Consider the following 17,804-nt stretch of genomic DNA (forward strand, 5'->3'; position numbering starts at 1 on the left):
GGAATGTGTTCAAGGAAGGGACTCTGAACTTCCTCTTTCTGCTGATGAAAAATTTTGGGGTTTTTTGTGTATTGGATAATAGGTATAAAATCCTATGGCCCATATATGTAATATAAGTTATGGACATGATATAAACTTATGCTCCATGTATAAGAAGCCCGTTTTTCCCAAATATAAGACTCAGATTGAATAGTTGCTTTTTGCTGCCTTAATGAACAGCTGGCATGGATTGGAAGGAAGAAGGGAGAAGAGGACGTGAAAAGGGTCTTGGGGGAATGAAAAGAGTCTCAGAGAAATGAGAAAGATCCCAGGGCAGTGAGAAATAAATGTTTCCATAAAATTAGAATGTTCCCACAGATTATGGTGGCTTTCAGCTAAGACTACTCAGCCTGACCTGGAAGAAGTTGAGGAAATATTGAAACAGGGAGGGAAGAAAGACATCCAATATCATCTTAACCATTCTGCCTCAAGGTAGATGTGTACCAAATCCATTCCAGGTATTCTGGAGACTTTCCAGGTGTGGAAAGAGGCGACTACTCATACAACTGGGTACCTACGAAACCTTTTCCTGCCCCACAGTTCTCGTAGTGATCTCTTCCATTTTTTAATCCTTGAAGCATCTTGATGTCTAGCTCTGAGTTAAGTGTTTATGATATGGAGTCTAGAGCATTACCCAGGGGGAAAGTTTTGAGGCTCTGCTAGCTAATATTCTCTTTATGGTCTACTCTGATCACATGGTCTTTTTCTACCATATTCATATACAGCCTATCTTCTTTTACCTTTTATTTATTGCCCCATCATAGTGATGGTTCAAAGTGTTCTTCCCCAGTACCTTGCCTCCATATGTCTCCTCATAGCTTGACCCTAGGAACCCTAGGGATAGGAAAAAATGATGCTGTTTAGAACACTAATTTACCATTAACAAACCTCTTTTTTCTGCCCCATTCCCTAGGGCTTCAGATAAATGAATGTTCCCTTGACAATTCCCAGAGAACCTTGTTGCCTTTCCCATTGTTTAGCTAGAAAAAATAAGACCCAGAAGGTAAAAGAAAGGTCACACAGTAAGCCAAAAATTGGACTCAGGAAATCTAGTCTCCAGCCTTTTCCTTTTAAACCTAGACTTCTCCTCTTATCATGCACTTGGCCCTCTCTAGGACTAGTGAGGAACCCTATAGAGAGTGGGGAGACACGGAGTGGTATGGGGATGGAAGAAGGAATAGATGCAAAGGGGTTCTGTTGGAAAGAGTTGGGATCAGCCAGCCCTTTCTCCTAGGAACCCTCCACCAGTGCTTAGGCAAGGTCAAAGCATTCCATCCTTACCTTCCTTGTCCTCAATCCATTTTCTTGGCTCAAACCAGAAATTTATCCATGTAACATAGAAAAGCAGTAGGAGATGGCAGTTTGACAAAGCTTGGCATGAGGATAAAGTTCAGAGACCCTTCTGTGGCCATGTCTTTTCCAGTCCCAGGGAAACAAAAAGAAAAATGTCAAGCTCAAAGGGTTAATGAAAAGCTGGTGGAGTAATTGAGAGAGAGAAAGCCAGGAGGTAAGAGGTGTCCGGATGAGAGTAAGGGGAAAGAAGAGGAATCTGGGAGAAATCAGGCTTACCAGATGATCTTTCCCACTCAAGGCAATAAATTCTGTTACTCGAGACATGCCTGGTATAGGGAAGTTTGTGGCTTCAGAAGCCTCCCCTCTGCCAGAAGACTCAGTGCACCACAGGATACAAGTCCAGATTGGGGCCTGCCCAAGGGGTAAGGTCATAGCAAAGACATGGCCATTATGACCACCGTCATAGACTAAATGGAAAGGCTGAGGTAGAGAGGGGAGGTTTGCTCTTGGGCTAGAGGATCTTAAAAACATTGATAAAGATTTGGTCTCAGATGTTCATGAGTTGCAATAAGAATTGTACTAGACTTGGAGTCAGGGTTCTAATCCTCAATCTCTAGAACTTCCTGTATAACCTTGAAGAAATCTTCTTTCTGGGCCTCAGAGTCCTTATCTATAAAATGAGGAGGTCAGACAAAATGACTTCTATGGTCCCTTCCAGACCTAAGCTTCTATGAGTAAATTATTGACTTTAAGGCATTTTGGGTACTGTCATCCTCTAGTGTAGGACTTCAATGCTGAAGACAGAACATTGTTCCTGGCGTAGGGAGGAAGAGGGAGAACTCAGATGGCTGCTAAGATTTCAGGCTCATTAGTCATAGCTCCATTTGGAAGAGAGAGAGGTTTGTATTGCCCAGGTGCTTTTAAGAAGAATGGACTGAGCCTACAATCCCAGAACAACCCTGAAGGAAGAAGGGGAAGTACAGTCAGCCTGGCCTAGACTAGCTTGGCACAGAGTATCTGGAAGGAAAAACACCAGGGTCCTTTTCTGAGAGAACCATCTCCCTCTCAAAGTCAGGGGCTCCCTCCTCATACTAGAGAATACTTTGTCCAATACATACTCCCAGTACCACAGCTGGCAGAGGAAGTCAAAGGTGGGGGAGGATGGGAAGAATCCATCTTCTAGGTGGCAATTTTTCTGTTTTTCTATTACCTTCTCCACCTCTGAGCATTTCGCACAGAGTTGGGAAGGTGGCTGAGAGAGGAGAGGGTGAGAGACAGAGTGAGGTGGGTGGGGGAAAAACAGAGCGAGGACGAGGAAAAGGTGTGAGCAACAGAGGGGAGGGGCAGAGGGAAAAGGGGAAAAAAGGGAACTGAGAAAGACAAGAGGAAGAGAGAAAACAGAAGATGTGCAGGCACAGAAGAAAGCGCTTGAGCAAATGGGTTTGAGATAGCCATTTTTTTGACTCTAGATTGAAGAGAAAGGAGCCCCTGCCCATTAGAGGATGGAAGGGGCAGAAGTCAGGGGCTAGTTCCATATCCCCTGGAGAGTTATTCCAAAATTGGGGAGAGAAACAGGAACAGACAGAGAAACAAGAGTAGGGCTAAGAATAAGGCCAGGTAAATGGAGAGGGACGAGGGGCTAAGGGCTCTCTAAGTCCCTTCTTGGGGCTACCAAGACTTGCAGCTAAAGTGGATGGCCGCTTAATTTCATAGTTGGGAAAACTGAGACAAAGATCAGCCCAATGTGGCAATAACAGACTTTGAGTCAAATGGAGATAGTGCGGTGTAATAGAAAGAATACTGGAGATACTGTATTTGAATCCCGACTGCTACTTATAGACTATGTCCCTTCCTCTCTCTGGGTCTCAGTTTCCTCTCCTGTAAAAATGAAGGGGACAATTATTTATAGCTCAGATATGCTATAATTCCATGTTGCTTGTTAGTCTGGGGTGTGAAACATGGATAAAGTAACATCATAGGAGTTTGGAATAAAGTTCCCTCTCTCCCTCTATCCCGATCATGTCTGTTTCCTATTGGGATACGGATTCATACAACTGGGGGTCTAGGTCTGTTTGGGCAACTCTTTATGGGAGTGAATATGTGTGACTATGTGTCCGTATAGTTATACATTCTGTGTGTACTGGGTTTGAGCATTTCTCAGGAACCACTTAGGTGTTGGGGAATGGCGGGGGTGGGGGGTGAGGGGTGGGAGCAGTGTTGAATGCTGTAGGATTTATATACTCCCTGGACTTGCTTGTGTTGCCATCTGCTGCTGATGAGTGAGTATTATAGAAACAACACAGAGAGGAAAGCGCTGACCTGGGGTCCAGGAAGCCTGAATTCTAATTCACACACTAATTAACTCCTTTATCTAATCACACTCTCATTTTACAGATGATTAAACTAAAATTCAGGAAAGAGCCATGATTTGTCCAAGGTCACCCAGTTTATTAATAAAACTTGAACCCGACCATTGCTCTTTCCCCCCATTCCAGGCTGCCTTTCCTAGGTAAAAGCTGCTTCACCTCTCTGGCCTGAGTCTCTTCACATGTAAGATGGGTAATGGAGAGGGGGTGTGACAGAATGGCCTCATGTCCCTTTCTGCTAATGTTCTCAGATTCTATAACTCACCAACAGAGACACAGGAGACTCACTCCAGGGAAGAGGACTGCCATAGAGTTAACCACCTTCTCTCCACCACCACCTCCTTATTGGGGCAGGGTCCTCCACCTTTTCCTGTGGACCCCAAGCTTAGGAAGCAGTCCCAACTGACACTGTCTTAACTAGAAAGGGACAGAATCACAGGTCTTAGAAAGAGGCAAAATTCTAACCCTGGCTACGGGTTGTTCAGTGTCTGAAGAAATGGGTGTCACAGAAGCAGAGACCATCAAAATAGAAAAGAAACTTCATCACAGAATTTTAGGGGTTTAGAATTTAGAAGGGACCTCGGAAGCCATATTTTCATATAGGGAAACCATGATACAGAGGCAGGGAGTTACTTTCTTAAAGGTTCTGACTCTGTCCAGCTCCTGTTCCATGAAATTACTGTAAGTAGGCACAGAAAGCTTATCCTAAGGCCAGTTGCGGGGGAGACAAGGCAGGCCCAGAGATCTGGGCTATCAAGGGAGCTGGCAGCAAGTGGCCCCCTTTGACTTAGACCTGAAAATTCTGCCTCTGAGCTCTTTTGTGTGAATGTCTCCCTGTGGGGCCAAGCCCAGCAGCTGGTGAATGAGTACCTGGGGCTTTGGAGTCTGGAATCTGCCCTTAGGGATTATTGCTCACAGGAGTCAGATGAAGGGGAGTGGAGGAGAGAAAAGGAAAGGGTTTGTTCTGTTGGGTTTGCTTAGCTGCACAGTGCAGATACATCTTGTCTCTCTACCAGCCCTGCCCTCTACCTCCGAGTCCCCATTGCTGTTGGCTCTAAGGAACTGAGGACTAGGATCTGCCCTTCCTTTGGTCAAGTGCCCATGGGCTGAGGCTAAGTAAAAAGGGGAGAAACCAAGGCATCTCAGAAGAATGGCTCAAATCCATGCAGCTTGGCCATTCCTGCCAGACCCTAGGCATGGTTCCACTAAGCTGTACTATAGCTGATTTTATTAGCCAAATGCAGTGGAGGATTTCTATAGTCAAGTGGGCACCACATCCTCATACCTTAGGGCCATATAGCTCAGGCAGAAAGGGTAGGGGAGGATACAAGGAGAAGTGGGTTGAGTTGTAAGAAATGCTTGTCCTATGTGAAGACCCCACAATCAGGCACTGGGCTATGTGTAGAAGTTATACTGGCCAGAACCAGGGAGCTGGGGATGGAAGAAGAAAGCTGGCACAAAGGATAGAGCACTGAACCTGGAGTCAGGAAAACCTGAGTTCAAATCCTGCCTTAGACATTAGTTGTATGTAACCAAGTGGCCCAATGTGTCTTGAGGTCATGGCAGGAGTGTGCACTAGAGAGATGCCAAGTCTTACAGACACTATGGCTCCTGGGAACACAAAGAGGAAAGAAGCATTTATTAAGTGCCAACTATGTCCCAGGTACTGTGCTAGGTACTTCATAAATATTATCTCCTTTGATCCTTACAACCTTGAGGTAGTTGGTGTTATCGTCTTTATCTTACAGTTGAGGAAACTGAGGCAAATAGAGGTTAAGTGACTTTCCCAGGGTCACACAGCCAGTAAGTGTCTAAGGCCAGATGTGAACTTGGGTCTTCCTGACTCCAGGGCTGGCTCTCTATGCACTATGGGGCCACCTAGCTGCCCCTAGTTTTAGGAAGCACCTACCATGTGCCAGGTACATGGGTACACGGATGTTAGGAGGGAAATACAGACAGAAATGCCCTCAAGAAGCTTACATTCCATCAAGGAGGCTTGTGTTCTATCATTCTATTGTACACCACGAACATACATAGGTATATATGCAATAAGTACAAGGCAAATTCTTGATGAACAGATGAGGAAAAGGCTTCATGTAGAAGGCAACGCACGCGCAGAATTTTGAAGGAAACGGATATTCTAAGAGCAGAGAGGAGAGGAGTCTATTCCGGGCACGGGATCCATCCAGTGGAAAGGCAGGTTGACCGGAGAAGAGTTGTGTGTGAGGAACAGCAACAAGAATAATCTGACTGGACAATAAAGTGCAGAAAAGGGAATGATGTATGATAAAGTGGGAAACTGAGGTTGGGGCCAGGTTGTAAAAGGCTTTAAGGATTAAATGATCTAATAAATAAATATAATATATATTATCATAAAATAAATATAGTAAACCATATAGCAAAAGGGTTAAACAATATAATAAAATTGTATTTAATCTTAGAGGACGTAGGGGGCCACTGAAGTTTATTGAGTGCTGGAATGATTTGATCAGTTCTGCACTTTAGGAAAATCCCCTTGGGAGCTAGGTGAATATAAATTATAGACAAGAGAGACTTGCGGCAAGGGGACCAATTAAAAGGCTATGGCAGTAGTCCAGGAGAAAGGTGAAGAGAATCTGAACTAGAGTGGTTGCCACATGAGTAGAGAGAAGGGGACAGTGGTGAGAGATGTTGTAGAGGTAGGAGCAACAAGGTTTAGCAACTGACTGGATATGTGGAGTGAAGTAGAGTGAGGAGTCAAGGATGACATCAAGTTTGGGAACCTGGGTGACTGGAAAGGATGGTAGCACCCCCAAAAGAAATAGGGGGGTTGAGAAGACAAATGGGTTTGGGGGTGGTGGGAGGTGAAAATCATTAATTCTGTTTGGGATGTGATGAGTTTGAGGTGCCTATGTGACATCTCGTTTGAAATACCCAATAGAAAGTTGAATATAGGTGACAGGAGCTCAGGAGAGAAACTAGGGTTGGACATATAGATTAGAAATCATCTGTACATTATTGTTTTTGTGTTGTTGCAGTCATGTCCAATGCCTTGTGACCCCATCTGGAGTTTTCTTTACAAAGATCTGGAGTAGTTCACCATTTCCTTCTCCAGCTCATTTTACAGATGAGGAAAATGAGGCAAACAGAGGTTAAGTGACTTGCCCAGGGTCACCCAACTGATAAATGTTTGAGGCCAGATTTGAACTTGGATCCTCCTGACTCCAAGCCTGGCACTATTGATTCTACCACCTACTTGCCTCCTATCTGTGCAGAGGTGATCATTCATCCCATAAGAGCTAATGAAGCATTGATAAAATCACCAAGTGGGAGAGGGCACAGGGGCGGAGCTTTGGAGGACAGTCACAGTTAAGGAGCATGATAGAGAGGATGGTGATTCAGCAAAGAAAACTGAGGAATAATCAGAAAATTAGAAAGATGGCCAAGAAAGCAGTGTCATAAAAACCCAGAGAAGAGAGGGTATCCGAGAGAGGAAAGGGTGGTCGATAGCATCAGACACCGCAGAGGTGTCACGGACTGAGAAAATACTATCAGATTTTGACAACCAAGGAATCGCTGGTAACTTTGGAGAAAGCAGCATCAGTTGAGTGATGAGGCCTTGGAAGCCTTACCTTCTGATCTCCCTCATTTCACTATCAGGACTCGGCTGCCTTCTTACCCTGGAATGCTCCTCAGCCGCTGGATGCCTTCACATGGAATGTACTTCTGCTATGCCATCCTCTTCCCCCATTGCTGAGTTCCTTCTGGAGGCCTCCATTTTAGGAATGGGCCCTGCCAGCCATGCTCCATTCCCACTCCAGCTGTGCTTCTCATTCACCACATTTTGCCACCTTGCTCACCTTCTCTACTCTCCCACCTCTCATTTTTCAGCACCCTTTTATGTTTTCTTCCCCCCATTAAAATGTAAGCTTTTTGAGGGAAGGGGCTGTCCTTCCTTTGGCTTATATTTGTAACCTCAACGTTTAACACAATGCCTGGCACTTAGTAAGTACAAAAGGTCAGGAAACAAATGAGAAGAGAGGAAGTGGAAGGAAGTAATGTGTGGAGGTGGCTTTTTGTGAGAGTGTAGTTGTGAATGGGAGGAGAGATATAAGAAGATAAATTGAGAAGGTAGGGCCTAGAGGCTTCCAGCACTTTGGGTGGACCCTGGTGTAGGCTTTATGGGAGGACATAGTTGCACAGAAGGGGCTGCAATCTATATAGTTGAAGGGAGTACTCATGAAGACAAGAGAGCTGATCCATTGAAATACTAAGATATAGAGCCCTGGTTTGAGTGTCAGAGGACCAGAGTTTGAGTTCGAGCTTTGCTACTTACAACCTATATGGTCTTCAGCTTTAACTACACCTCTCTGGGCCTCAGTTTCTTCATCTTCAAAATAAGAGGATGAGGCTAGGTGATTTCTAAGGTCTTTTTCCACTCTATATAAAGGTATGTGTAGACCCATGAGGATAGGAACTCTCTAGAACTGTGAAATGAATTGTTGTGTATGTTAGAGGGAGTGGTAGGGACACAGCTGGAAAAGTAGGCCAGAGGCAGATTGTAGAGGGGCTTGAATGCCGGAATAAGGGATCTGCACTCTTGTAGGCAAAGGAGAGAGCCCTTGAAAATTTTTGAGCAGGAATGTGACATATGTACCTCCAGAGCATACCACCCAAGATAAGAGGTTAGAGAGATGCTTGGGTGGAAAATGAAGGAAAGGACAGAGACAGAGAAGAGCAAAGGACAGCCAGAGGTTCCAGGGGACTCTAAATCTCCCCCTGCCCCAACCACCCAACTGCATTAATCTAATCCCCATCTGTTCAATTTTAATTAAAACAGAAACAAACCTTGAAGATTAAGCTCTGAGCCACTGGAGCTGAGCACAGTCCCCCCAAGCCCTGATGCCACTTCAGCCCCCTAATGACCAGCTTAGCGGCTCTCTCTGTCACTACCCATGGAGCTGGGGCCCAGCCCTACCCCCAACATACACCTTCCATCCTTCCAGGCCCTGGATTCTGCCCAGGATCCCACAATCCTTGAGAGACTTCAGACTGTAGGATGTATATTGTAGATGATAGCCTTGTTTCTCTGCTCTACTTACTCTCTTGAACTTGTCTCAGACCAAATTCCCCAAGTCAACTTCTTTTGTAAGTGAGTAAAGAGAGGAAGGAAGTTCCCTTGCTTTTCTCCAATCCCCATCCTTAGGACTTTGTTAGGACCAGAATCTCAGAGAGATCAGAGTGCCTTGCTCAGCCACCTTCCTGAGCTCCCACTACTGGCCATGTCAGTTCTGAAGCTGAGCTGGCTTTTTCTGTCACACTGCAGGGCAGAGGCCGGGATAACCCCTGTGTTGGGAATCTGGCTTCAAAGTTTAGGAGGCCTAGCTGGACTGGTAACCTCAGCTTCTTTGTATTCCTTGGTTGTCCACAGCTTCATGCTTCCGCTGCCTGGTGGATGTGGTGCCCATAAAGAATGAAGAAGGAGCCGTCATCATGTACATTCTCAACTTTGAGGATCTGGCGCAGCTCCTGGCCAAGAGCAGTAGCCGAAGTCTGACCCGGCACTTATTGTCCCAGGGCTTCCTAAACTCTGGTGAGATAGCCAAGGGGAGGAGGTAAAGGGGAAGATGAATGTCTGAGGCAGAGGTACCACTACACACCAGGGATGACTTCACCCTGTGACCTTGTTCTGCCCATGTTGCACATGGCAGTCCCACTTCCCTACTCTACCATGCCCTTGAACTCAGATAGCCCCCTAGCAAAATTCCCCAGCAAACTTCTTTTGTAGGGGTGGGGAAAGGGGTAGAGAATCTTAGCCTCCTGGCCCTGCCCTTCTGGCCATGAAATTGCCTGCTCTAATGGATACAATGCTTTCAGAGTGCTCCCGGGGCAAGCTAAGTAGAAGAAGCTCTTCAACTGAGGCCGACCAGCTCAAATATCGCACGATCAGCCAAATTCCCCAGTTCACACTTAACTTTGTGGAGTTTAACCTGGAGAAGCACCCATCCAGTTCTACCACTGAGATCGAGATCATCGCCCCACACAAAGTGGTTGAACGCACCCAGAACGTCACAGAGAAGGTCACTCAGGTAATGGAGCCAGCCTGGGCAGGCATTGTCTGGGCTTTGTCGGAGAGGATGGTGGGGGAGGGGGCAAACATGAAAGAACCCACCCTGGATTCCAGGTAAAGCATCTACATAGCAACTCATGCTCTGGCCAAGGGGAGGGGAGAAAGGGCTGGCATACCAAGGGTTACCCGGGAGCAGTGTCTTCTTTTCTTCACTCTTTTTTTTCTTTTTTATTAATTCTTTTGTCCACACTGCTGTCATTTCCCAACACCATCCATCCCTGACCTACCACACTAATAGAACCCTTCCATGTAACAAAGAAGTTAAGCAAAACAAATCAACATGTTGGTGACAACAATTTATAGTCCACTGCAGCCTATGGTCTGTATCAAGGGGAACTGGGGAGTCATGATTCTGCAGGCTATTCAGTAATTATGTGAGACAGTCTCAAGTATCTCAAAGGCTATTGTACCATGCTAGTAATCCCACAAGGGACTGATCTTGACAGCTGAGCCAATATCCCCATGACAGTTCTCAGTTCTATGTTCAACTCTGGCCCCAAGGGAAGAGTATCGTCTCACATAGGATAAGTCTATGGTATGTGTGAATGAAGGTAGGGGGGATGAGGAGAAGAGCCATTTCCTTATTCACCCTGACAATCTTCTGGGTTTCTATTCCTGAGAACACTCTGCAGGACTAACCCAGTTTGGGTTAACTTCATCTGAAGCCTCCACATTTTAATTTCTGCCCCTCTTCCAGGATATGGCCACCACCAGTACCCTGATCTCTGGGTTTCAGAGGTAGTGGGATGAACAAGGAAAAGGAGAGGATGGTAGCAAATAGGTTATCAAATGGGAGGGAACATTTGGCTGTCGGAAGGTAGTAGAAGGTGGTGGCTGCCAGCCATGGCCACTACCAGGAAAGAGCTATTCTCAGGAATAGAGAAAACAATGAATCATATAGGGGACCAGGGGATACCGTCTTGTCACCTCCAATGGAAATGAGTGAGGATGAAGCTAAGAGATGGAACAGGGAAAGTAAGAAGAGAAATGGGGAATAGGGTGAGGAAGGAATGGCAGGGTTCTCTCCTTAACTGCCTCCCCTTTTCCCCCGGATTTCAAACTTGGATCCATCCTCTTTGTCTTTGGGAAAGAATAGGATCATCGATTTAGAGCTGGAAGAGACCTTAGAGGCTGCCAAGTGCAATTCCAAATGAGTGCTGAGAAGATAATAGTCATAATAAATCATAATGATGACATTTATATAGCACCTACTGTATGCCAGCCACTGTACTCAACATTTTACAATGATTATCTCAGTTGATCCTAGAAGGTAGGTGCTATTATTATCCCCATTTTACAGATGAGGAAACTGAGGCAAACAGAGGTGAAGTGACTTGCCCAGGGTCACACAGTTACTAAGTGTCAGGCCAGATTTGAACTCAGATCTTCCTGACTCCAGGCCCTACCTCTAATAATTTACCAACTTTCAGATCGTGGGATCGTAGATTTGGAGTTGGGAGGTAGCTGAAGCCAACCTTCTCACTTTGTAGATGAGGAAGCTGAGACTCAGAGATGACAAGGGGCTTGCCCAAGTTCATACAAACAGTAAGAGGCAGAACCAGATGTAAGCCCAGGTCTTCTGGCTCCAAATCCCACATTCACTGCTCTAACTTTCCTCACGACAACCCTGTGGGATAGGTCGTGCAAGTACGATTATCCAAATTTTACAGATCAGTCAACAAGCACTTATTATGCACTTGCTGTGTACCAAGCACTATGCTAGGTGCTGAGAATACATGGGAAATGAAATCATCCTTTCCATCAAGAAGTTTGGACGAGGAAACTGAGGATATTTTGGGGATATTTCACAGCTTGTCATGGTTAAGTGGCTCATGCGTGCTGGAATCAGGATCTGAAGCTATTTCTTACTGGCAAGTCTCACTTTCTCTCCCCAGCATCATGGTGCTCTAGGATAGGAAATGTCTGACTTCAGAGTTGGAAGCCAGTGGGGCAGAGGGGTGATAAGATGAAGCATGTACCATCCAGCTACTTTTCAGGACAACTTGACATTTTCTACTAAACTGAATCTATGTTGGAATGCCTTCTGCTCCCCACCCTTGGAAATTGCCCTAATCCTGCCCCTTTGCTATTTGGTCAAGTTAGATAGACCTGTGTTCTAGGACCCTATGACCCAGGCAAGTAATTTCCCCTCTCCTCCCCATGACCCAATAGCTAAGGGGCTGTATGCAACAATCAGCAGGTGGGACTCTCACTTCTCTCCTAACTCCCAGAGAGGGGGAACTAGGGTAGGAGAGGGTAAGTCTGATGACCTTGCACAGCTCTGTATCACTTAAATCCAATTCACTTGCAAGTCAAGACATCACCCACCTGATATCATTGGTCCTCTTTGAGAATGAAGGATGAATGACAAACCCCCCCAAACCAGGTTGATCACCCTCAGTTGCTAGGCAACAGGGTTACTTCCATCATTGGTGCTGTTGGCAGTGGCCGCCTCTCTGTGGATGAAGGGTCACTGGTGGATGAGAGAGATGACAGGGGTGATTAGATAAATGTTGATGAGCTCTTGCTCTGGGCATGAGGACTTTTTTGTTTCTTTCCCATCCTGGGGCTCCTCCCATCTAACTCTGGAGGCCACCATGTCAGGCAGTGGAAAAATCAGTTCCTTCCCTGTATCCATCCATCCAGAGCCTAGTTCCATGTCTACACCATGATGCTCTCTTCTAGTCCCACATCTCTTTAGCCCTATTCCTCACACCCACCAAATCTCTCTCTTTCACTTTCCACTGCCCCCATCTCATGCTGAGGTGGGACGGAGGGAGAAGCACTCAGCACTCAGTGACGCTTAAAGAACAAGTGCTAGGAAGATGCCCAGATGGGGTGAGCAGAGCACATGCCTACTCCAGTAGGTTGGGGGTGGAAATTGGGGGGAGGAAAATATTTCTCTTTAGAGCAAAATTCCAGGTTGTCAGCTCTACAAACAATCAGGGCAAAGGCAGACGTGAGCATGCTGATGGCTTCAGGGAATGGGGGTGCAAATCAAGTCAAGTTGACAAGCACTTATTCGGTGCCTATCATGTGTCAGGCATTGTGATAAATGCTGGAGATATAAAAAAGGCACAGGACAAGAGAGTTCCTGCTCTAAAGGAGCCCACAACATCATGAGGAAACAACATGCAAACAACTGTGTGCAAACAAGATACAGGAGAAATTGGAGATGAGCAAAAGAGGGAAGGTATTAGCATTAAAGGGGATGGAGAAGAACACTTCTCCCAGAAGGTAAGATTTTAGCTGGGATCTGAAGATAGCCAGGGTAGGTAAGAGACAAAGATAAAGAGGGAGAGCATTCCAGGCATGGGGCACAGCCTAGGAAAATTCACGGAGGTGAGAGATGGAGTGTCTTACAATAAGAAACTGCAAGGAGGCTAACTTCACTGGATCCATGGAGGAGAGGAAGGTGTTAGAAGACTGGAAGGGCAAGAAGGAGTCAGTTTATAAAGGGCTTTAAAATCCAAATAGAGGATTTTATATTTGATCCTGCAGGTAAAAGTGAGCCATCAAGAGGGGGAGCAAGGGGGAACCCACAGGGTACGTGTAAAATGGTTGGATCTATGCTTTAGGGGCAGCACCTGAGTGATCAAGGGAACCTTTGGGAGACAAAGGACCTAATTTTCAGGCATATTTCATGGCAGAGTTTCTCATTCCTGCCCTTCCTTCCTGAGCCCCAGTGTGTTGGGGCCATTTCTGACTCATGTCAGGTAATCCTCTCTGGGCATTTTGACCTTGAATGTACTACTTCAGGTAACATGATTCTCTGAGCATTATGGAATCATTTCCCTTCAGTTTCCTTATCTGTAAAAGGAGAGAATTGGATTAAAGTCTCTGTGCCTCAGTTTCTTCTTCTGTAAAATGAAAGGGTAGGACTACATGAGTTCTAAGGTGCCTCCCAGCTCTGACATACTGTGATTCTATGAAATGCCAGGCTTATTATTACCAGTTTTCTTATTACACCAGCATCTCATGGTATAGGACATAAAGAAGGTGCCATTTTATATAAGGCAGGATTTAGCATGAAGCAGGTCTATTTTGGATCTCCATCCAATGGGGTTTAGTTACTAAGGTCACAAAGGGACCTTGGAATCTAGACTCCAAGGACAGTACTAAATGCAATGTCCTGGTAGCTTATTCTGTCCTCTCCCCAGGAGGGTAGATAAGTTCCACGTTCTTCCCTGGCATTTCTTTTGGTTAGCTAATACCATTCTCTTTTCCTCTTTAGGGATGCTACTTCTTTGTTCATTCATTTATTCATTCATTTATCTGTCACTTTTTGAGTGCCTGCCCTGTTCAGAATTCTGGTTATAGTGCTAAGGGAGATACAAAAATAAATAAGTTTGGTTCCTTCCTCAGAACCAAAACTATAACAGCACGAATGGGATCTTTGCACAGGGTGTTGACATCCAAAGGGGCATGCTTCTTCCCCAATCATTGTGCTTCCTTAGCTTGGCAACTTCCACCCCTGTAAAGCCATACTTCAGCTTTCGGGCTATGCCGGCCCTCATCACCACATAGTAATCCACCATCCCCAATAGCCCACAAATATGGTGTCCCTCTACTGGGATCTATTTTCCCTCCCAACCTTCCATGGAATCTAGGGTCAGACTGTCTGGAGCACAGGCTGCCCCTCTCCTTGAATGACTGTACCTATAGCTGGATTATTCTACGCATCACCATCATCTCTCTAACTATTGTTTGTCCCTAGCTGCCACTTTGCCCACCATCATGTAGTTCATTGTCTAGCTTTCTTGGCTTGGAGAGCTAGGGCAAGCCCCCGCTGTTTGACTCCCTGATCCTAACTGTCTTTTCCATTTCTCTCCATCAGATTTGTGTGGGCTGTGAAAGAGATGGCGGGGGTGGGGGAAATATGAGAGGTGGGGAGCAGAGGAATGAAGCTCAGATTTGATGTGTGCACGAACACACACCCACATAGGTACATACATACGTGCATATGTGGGATGACTTTAACAGGCTGATCCATATGGATTAAGTGACTTGCTTTACAGAGCAGAAGTGTTTATGAAAAGTAGGGTGAAGACTGAATTTCTATCTATCACACCTGATTTAAAATGCTCTATTTAAAGGAGCTGTCTAGTGAATCCTGTAAAGCAACGCCTCCTTTTATAAATGTGAACATTCATCTGTGTTTATTAAAATCAGTTTGGTATTGAAAAGGTCAGCTTTTCTTAAGGGATGGCACAACTGAATTCTGCTTCTAACTCATCTGGGTAGAAGGCTGGGTGTAGCAAAAGGACCACCCTCACACTAAAGCCTCACTGATCCTATCCCTACCTACTTAACCCCTCATTGACTTATCCCGACATCGACCTCATCCCTCACAGACACCATCCCTTCGAATTAACCCCACACTAATATTCACTCCTTTTAATATCCATCCTCCGACAGAGATTCCTTCCCTCGTCTCTTATAGACCCTGTCCAGTGGATAGAACACTGGACCTGGAGTTAGGAAGACCTGAGTTCAAATCTGGACTCAGATATTTACTATGTGATCCTGGGCAAATCATTTCAATGCTGCCTGCCTCAGTTTCCTCACCTGTAAAATGGGACTAATAATACCTCCTACCTTCTGGGGTTGTTGAGAAGATAAAATGCAATAATATTTGGAAAGCACTTTGCAAAATTTAAAGCACCACATAAATGCTATTATCATCATTATTCCTTCACACTCACCACTCACCAACCCCGTCCTTCACATTTGCTCCTCACTAATACTCACTCCTCTTAGACTCCATCCTCTCCTAGATTTTGTCCCGTCACACTTACCCTTCACAGACTCCTTCCCTTCCCGTGCTTTCTCTCCTCACGCTCACCTTTCATAGATTTCCTCTCTGCCACAGAGGCCATTCATTGAACCCACTCCAATCCAGACCCTGTTCCTTTGTTCTTCCCACATAGGTCTTGTCCCTGGGTGCGGATGTGCTTCCTGAGTACAAGCTACAGGCTCCCCGAATTCACCGATGGACCATCCTGCATTACAGTCCCTTCAAAGCTGTGTGGGACTGGCTGATCCTGCTTTTGGTCATCTACACAGCTGTCTTCACCCCCTATTCAGCTGCCTTCCTACTCAATGATCAAGAGGAGTCCAGACACTGGAACTGTGGCTACTCCTGTAACCCCCTCACCGTGGTGGAGCTCATCGTGGATATTATGTTCATCGTGGACATTGTCATCAACTTCCGAACCACTTATGTCAATTCCAATGATGAAGTGGTCAGCCACCCAGGCAAGATCGCTGTGCACTATTTCAAGGGCTGGTTTCTCATCGACATGGTGGCTGCGATTCCCTTTGATCTTCTCATCTTCCACACTGGTTCCGATGAGGTGAGAGATACCTGCCCCAGGAAAGATACCAGGTTACCAACCTCCCTTGGCTGTCATGAGACACATCTATTATGTTCCTAGGGTTTCCTCCGTAGGGTTTCCTCCATAATCTGCTCATAAAATATTAAATTGATAAAGTATCTTAGAGATCATAAAATATTCCCATTTTATAAACAGGAGAACTGAGGTCCAGAAAATGAATTCATAAAGCAAGTAAATAGCATAGTTTCTGTGCTGGTCTCCTGATTTCTCATCTAATATCCTCTCCACTACAATATGATGCCTTCTTTCAAACACTCTAGACATCTCTAAGGGTCCTTTTTTTGTCACCCACGTGTTGCTTAGTGTTGTTAATCCACATTTGGCAGGATTCTATACCTTTTCCAAAGCCAATTAACTATAGTTTTCAGATTCTAGGCCAGTGGACAAAGTACTTAAGGACTCAGGCCAGTACTTTGCATTTATCCCCATTAAATTTCATCTTATTCATATGATCATAGATTTAGTGCTAGAAGGGACCTCAGAGGCTACCTAGTCCAGTCCCTTAATTTCTCAGAAAAGGAAACTAAGACCAAAGGATGTGAAATGAATTTCACATAGACCATAAGTGGCAAAGGGGGGACATGAACTTCCAATCAAGCACAGTTTTCGTAATACTCTGCTGCCTTCCAAATTTTATTTGGCTCATGATATTAGCTTGTCAAAATCTTTTTTGGACCTAGAATCTGTCAAACAATCTATAAGCATTTATTAAGCACCTACTATGTACCAGGCACTGTCATCCAGACAATATGTCAACTTTCCCTCTAAACTTTGCATCATCCACAAATTCAACAAGCGTATGTGTACTCATCCAAGTTATTGATAAAAATACTGAAAAGCACAGGTCAAGAATAGATCCCTGACACACTACTAAGACCTCCCTCTAAGTTCGTATGTGCTCATTGTTGACCATATGGGTCCAGTCATTCACCCAGCTTAAAAAAGAAACCACTTAACTGCTCTCGTATCTTTCCATCTTATTCATAAACATGGCCTGAGAAACTCTTTCAAATGCTTGTTGTCGTGGTTGCTGATGAGTCATTTCAGTTGCGTCCTACTCTTTGTGACCCCTTTTTGTTGTTTTCTTGGGCAAAGTCACTGGAGTGGTTTGCCGTTTCCTTCTCCAGTGGATTGAGGTAAACCGAGCTTAAGTGACTTGCTTAGGGTCACGTAGCTAGTAAGTGTCTGAGGCCAGATCTGAACTCAGGTCTTCCTGACTACAGGCCTGGTGTTCTATCCACTGCACCACCTGGCTGCCCCTAAGTGCTCCCCTGTTCCCATACTCCCATATTCGCTTAATAATATATTCTAAAACATGAATACTTAACCTTTTTGTGTCCTGGACCCCTTTGGTAGTCTGGTAAAGTCTATGGACCCCTTCTCAGAATAATGTTTTTAAATGCATTAAATAAAATACCAAAGATTACAAAGAATACCAATAATATTATCAAAATATCTTAAAAATCAAGTACAGACCCTGAGTTAAGAATCCTTCTTAACCCCAGGTTAATTTTTCCAGGCACAGAAGTCAGCATTCTTGGTCTATAATTTGCAGCATACAACCTCTTCCTTTTTCCAAAAATTAGGAAATTTGCCTTT

The 17,804-nt window shown here is 45.1% G+C and overlaps 1 protein-coding gene across 1 annotated transcript in view; it reads left to right on the forward strand.

The window, feature by feature from the left end:
- The window catches only part of KCNH6 (potassium voltage-gated channel subfamily H member 6), a 41,519-nt gene that overhangs the window by 2,621 nt on the left and 21,094 nt on the right, over positions 1 to 17,804 (forward strand). The window contains exons 3-5 of the mRNA XM_036757135.1: positions 9,109 to 9,270; positions 9,555 to 9,766; positions 15,738 to 16,163. Of these exons, the coding sequence (XP_036613030.1) occupies positions 9,109 to 9,270; positions 9,555 to 9,766; positions 15,738 to 16,163 (800 nt within the window). The remainder of the gene's footprint in view (positions 1 to 9,108; positions 9,271 to 9,554; positions 9,767 to 15,737; positions 16,164 to 17,804) is intronic.

The sequence above is a fragment of the Trichosurus vulpecula genome, chromosome 4 (assembly GCF_011100635.1).
Source record: "Trichosurus vulpecula isolate mTriVul1 chromosome 4, mTriVul1.pri, whole genome shotgun sequence".
NCBI classification, from domain to species: domain Eukaryota; kingdom Metazoa; phylum Chordata; class Mammalia; order Diprotodontia; family Phalangeridae; genus Trichosurus; species Trichosurus vulpecula.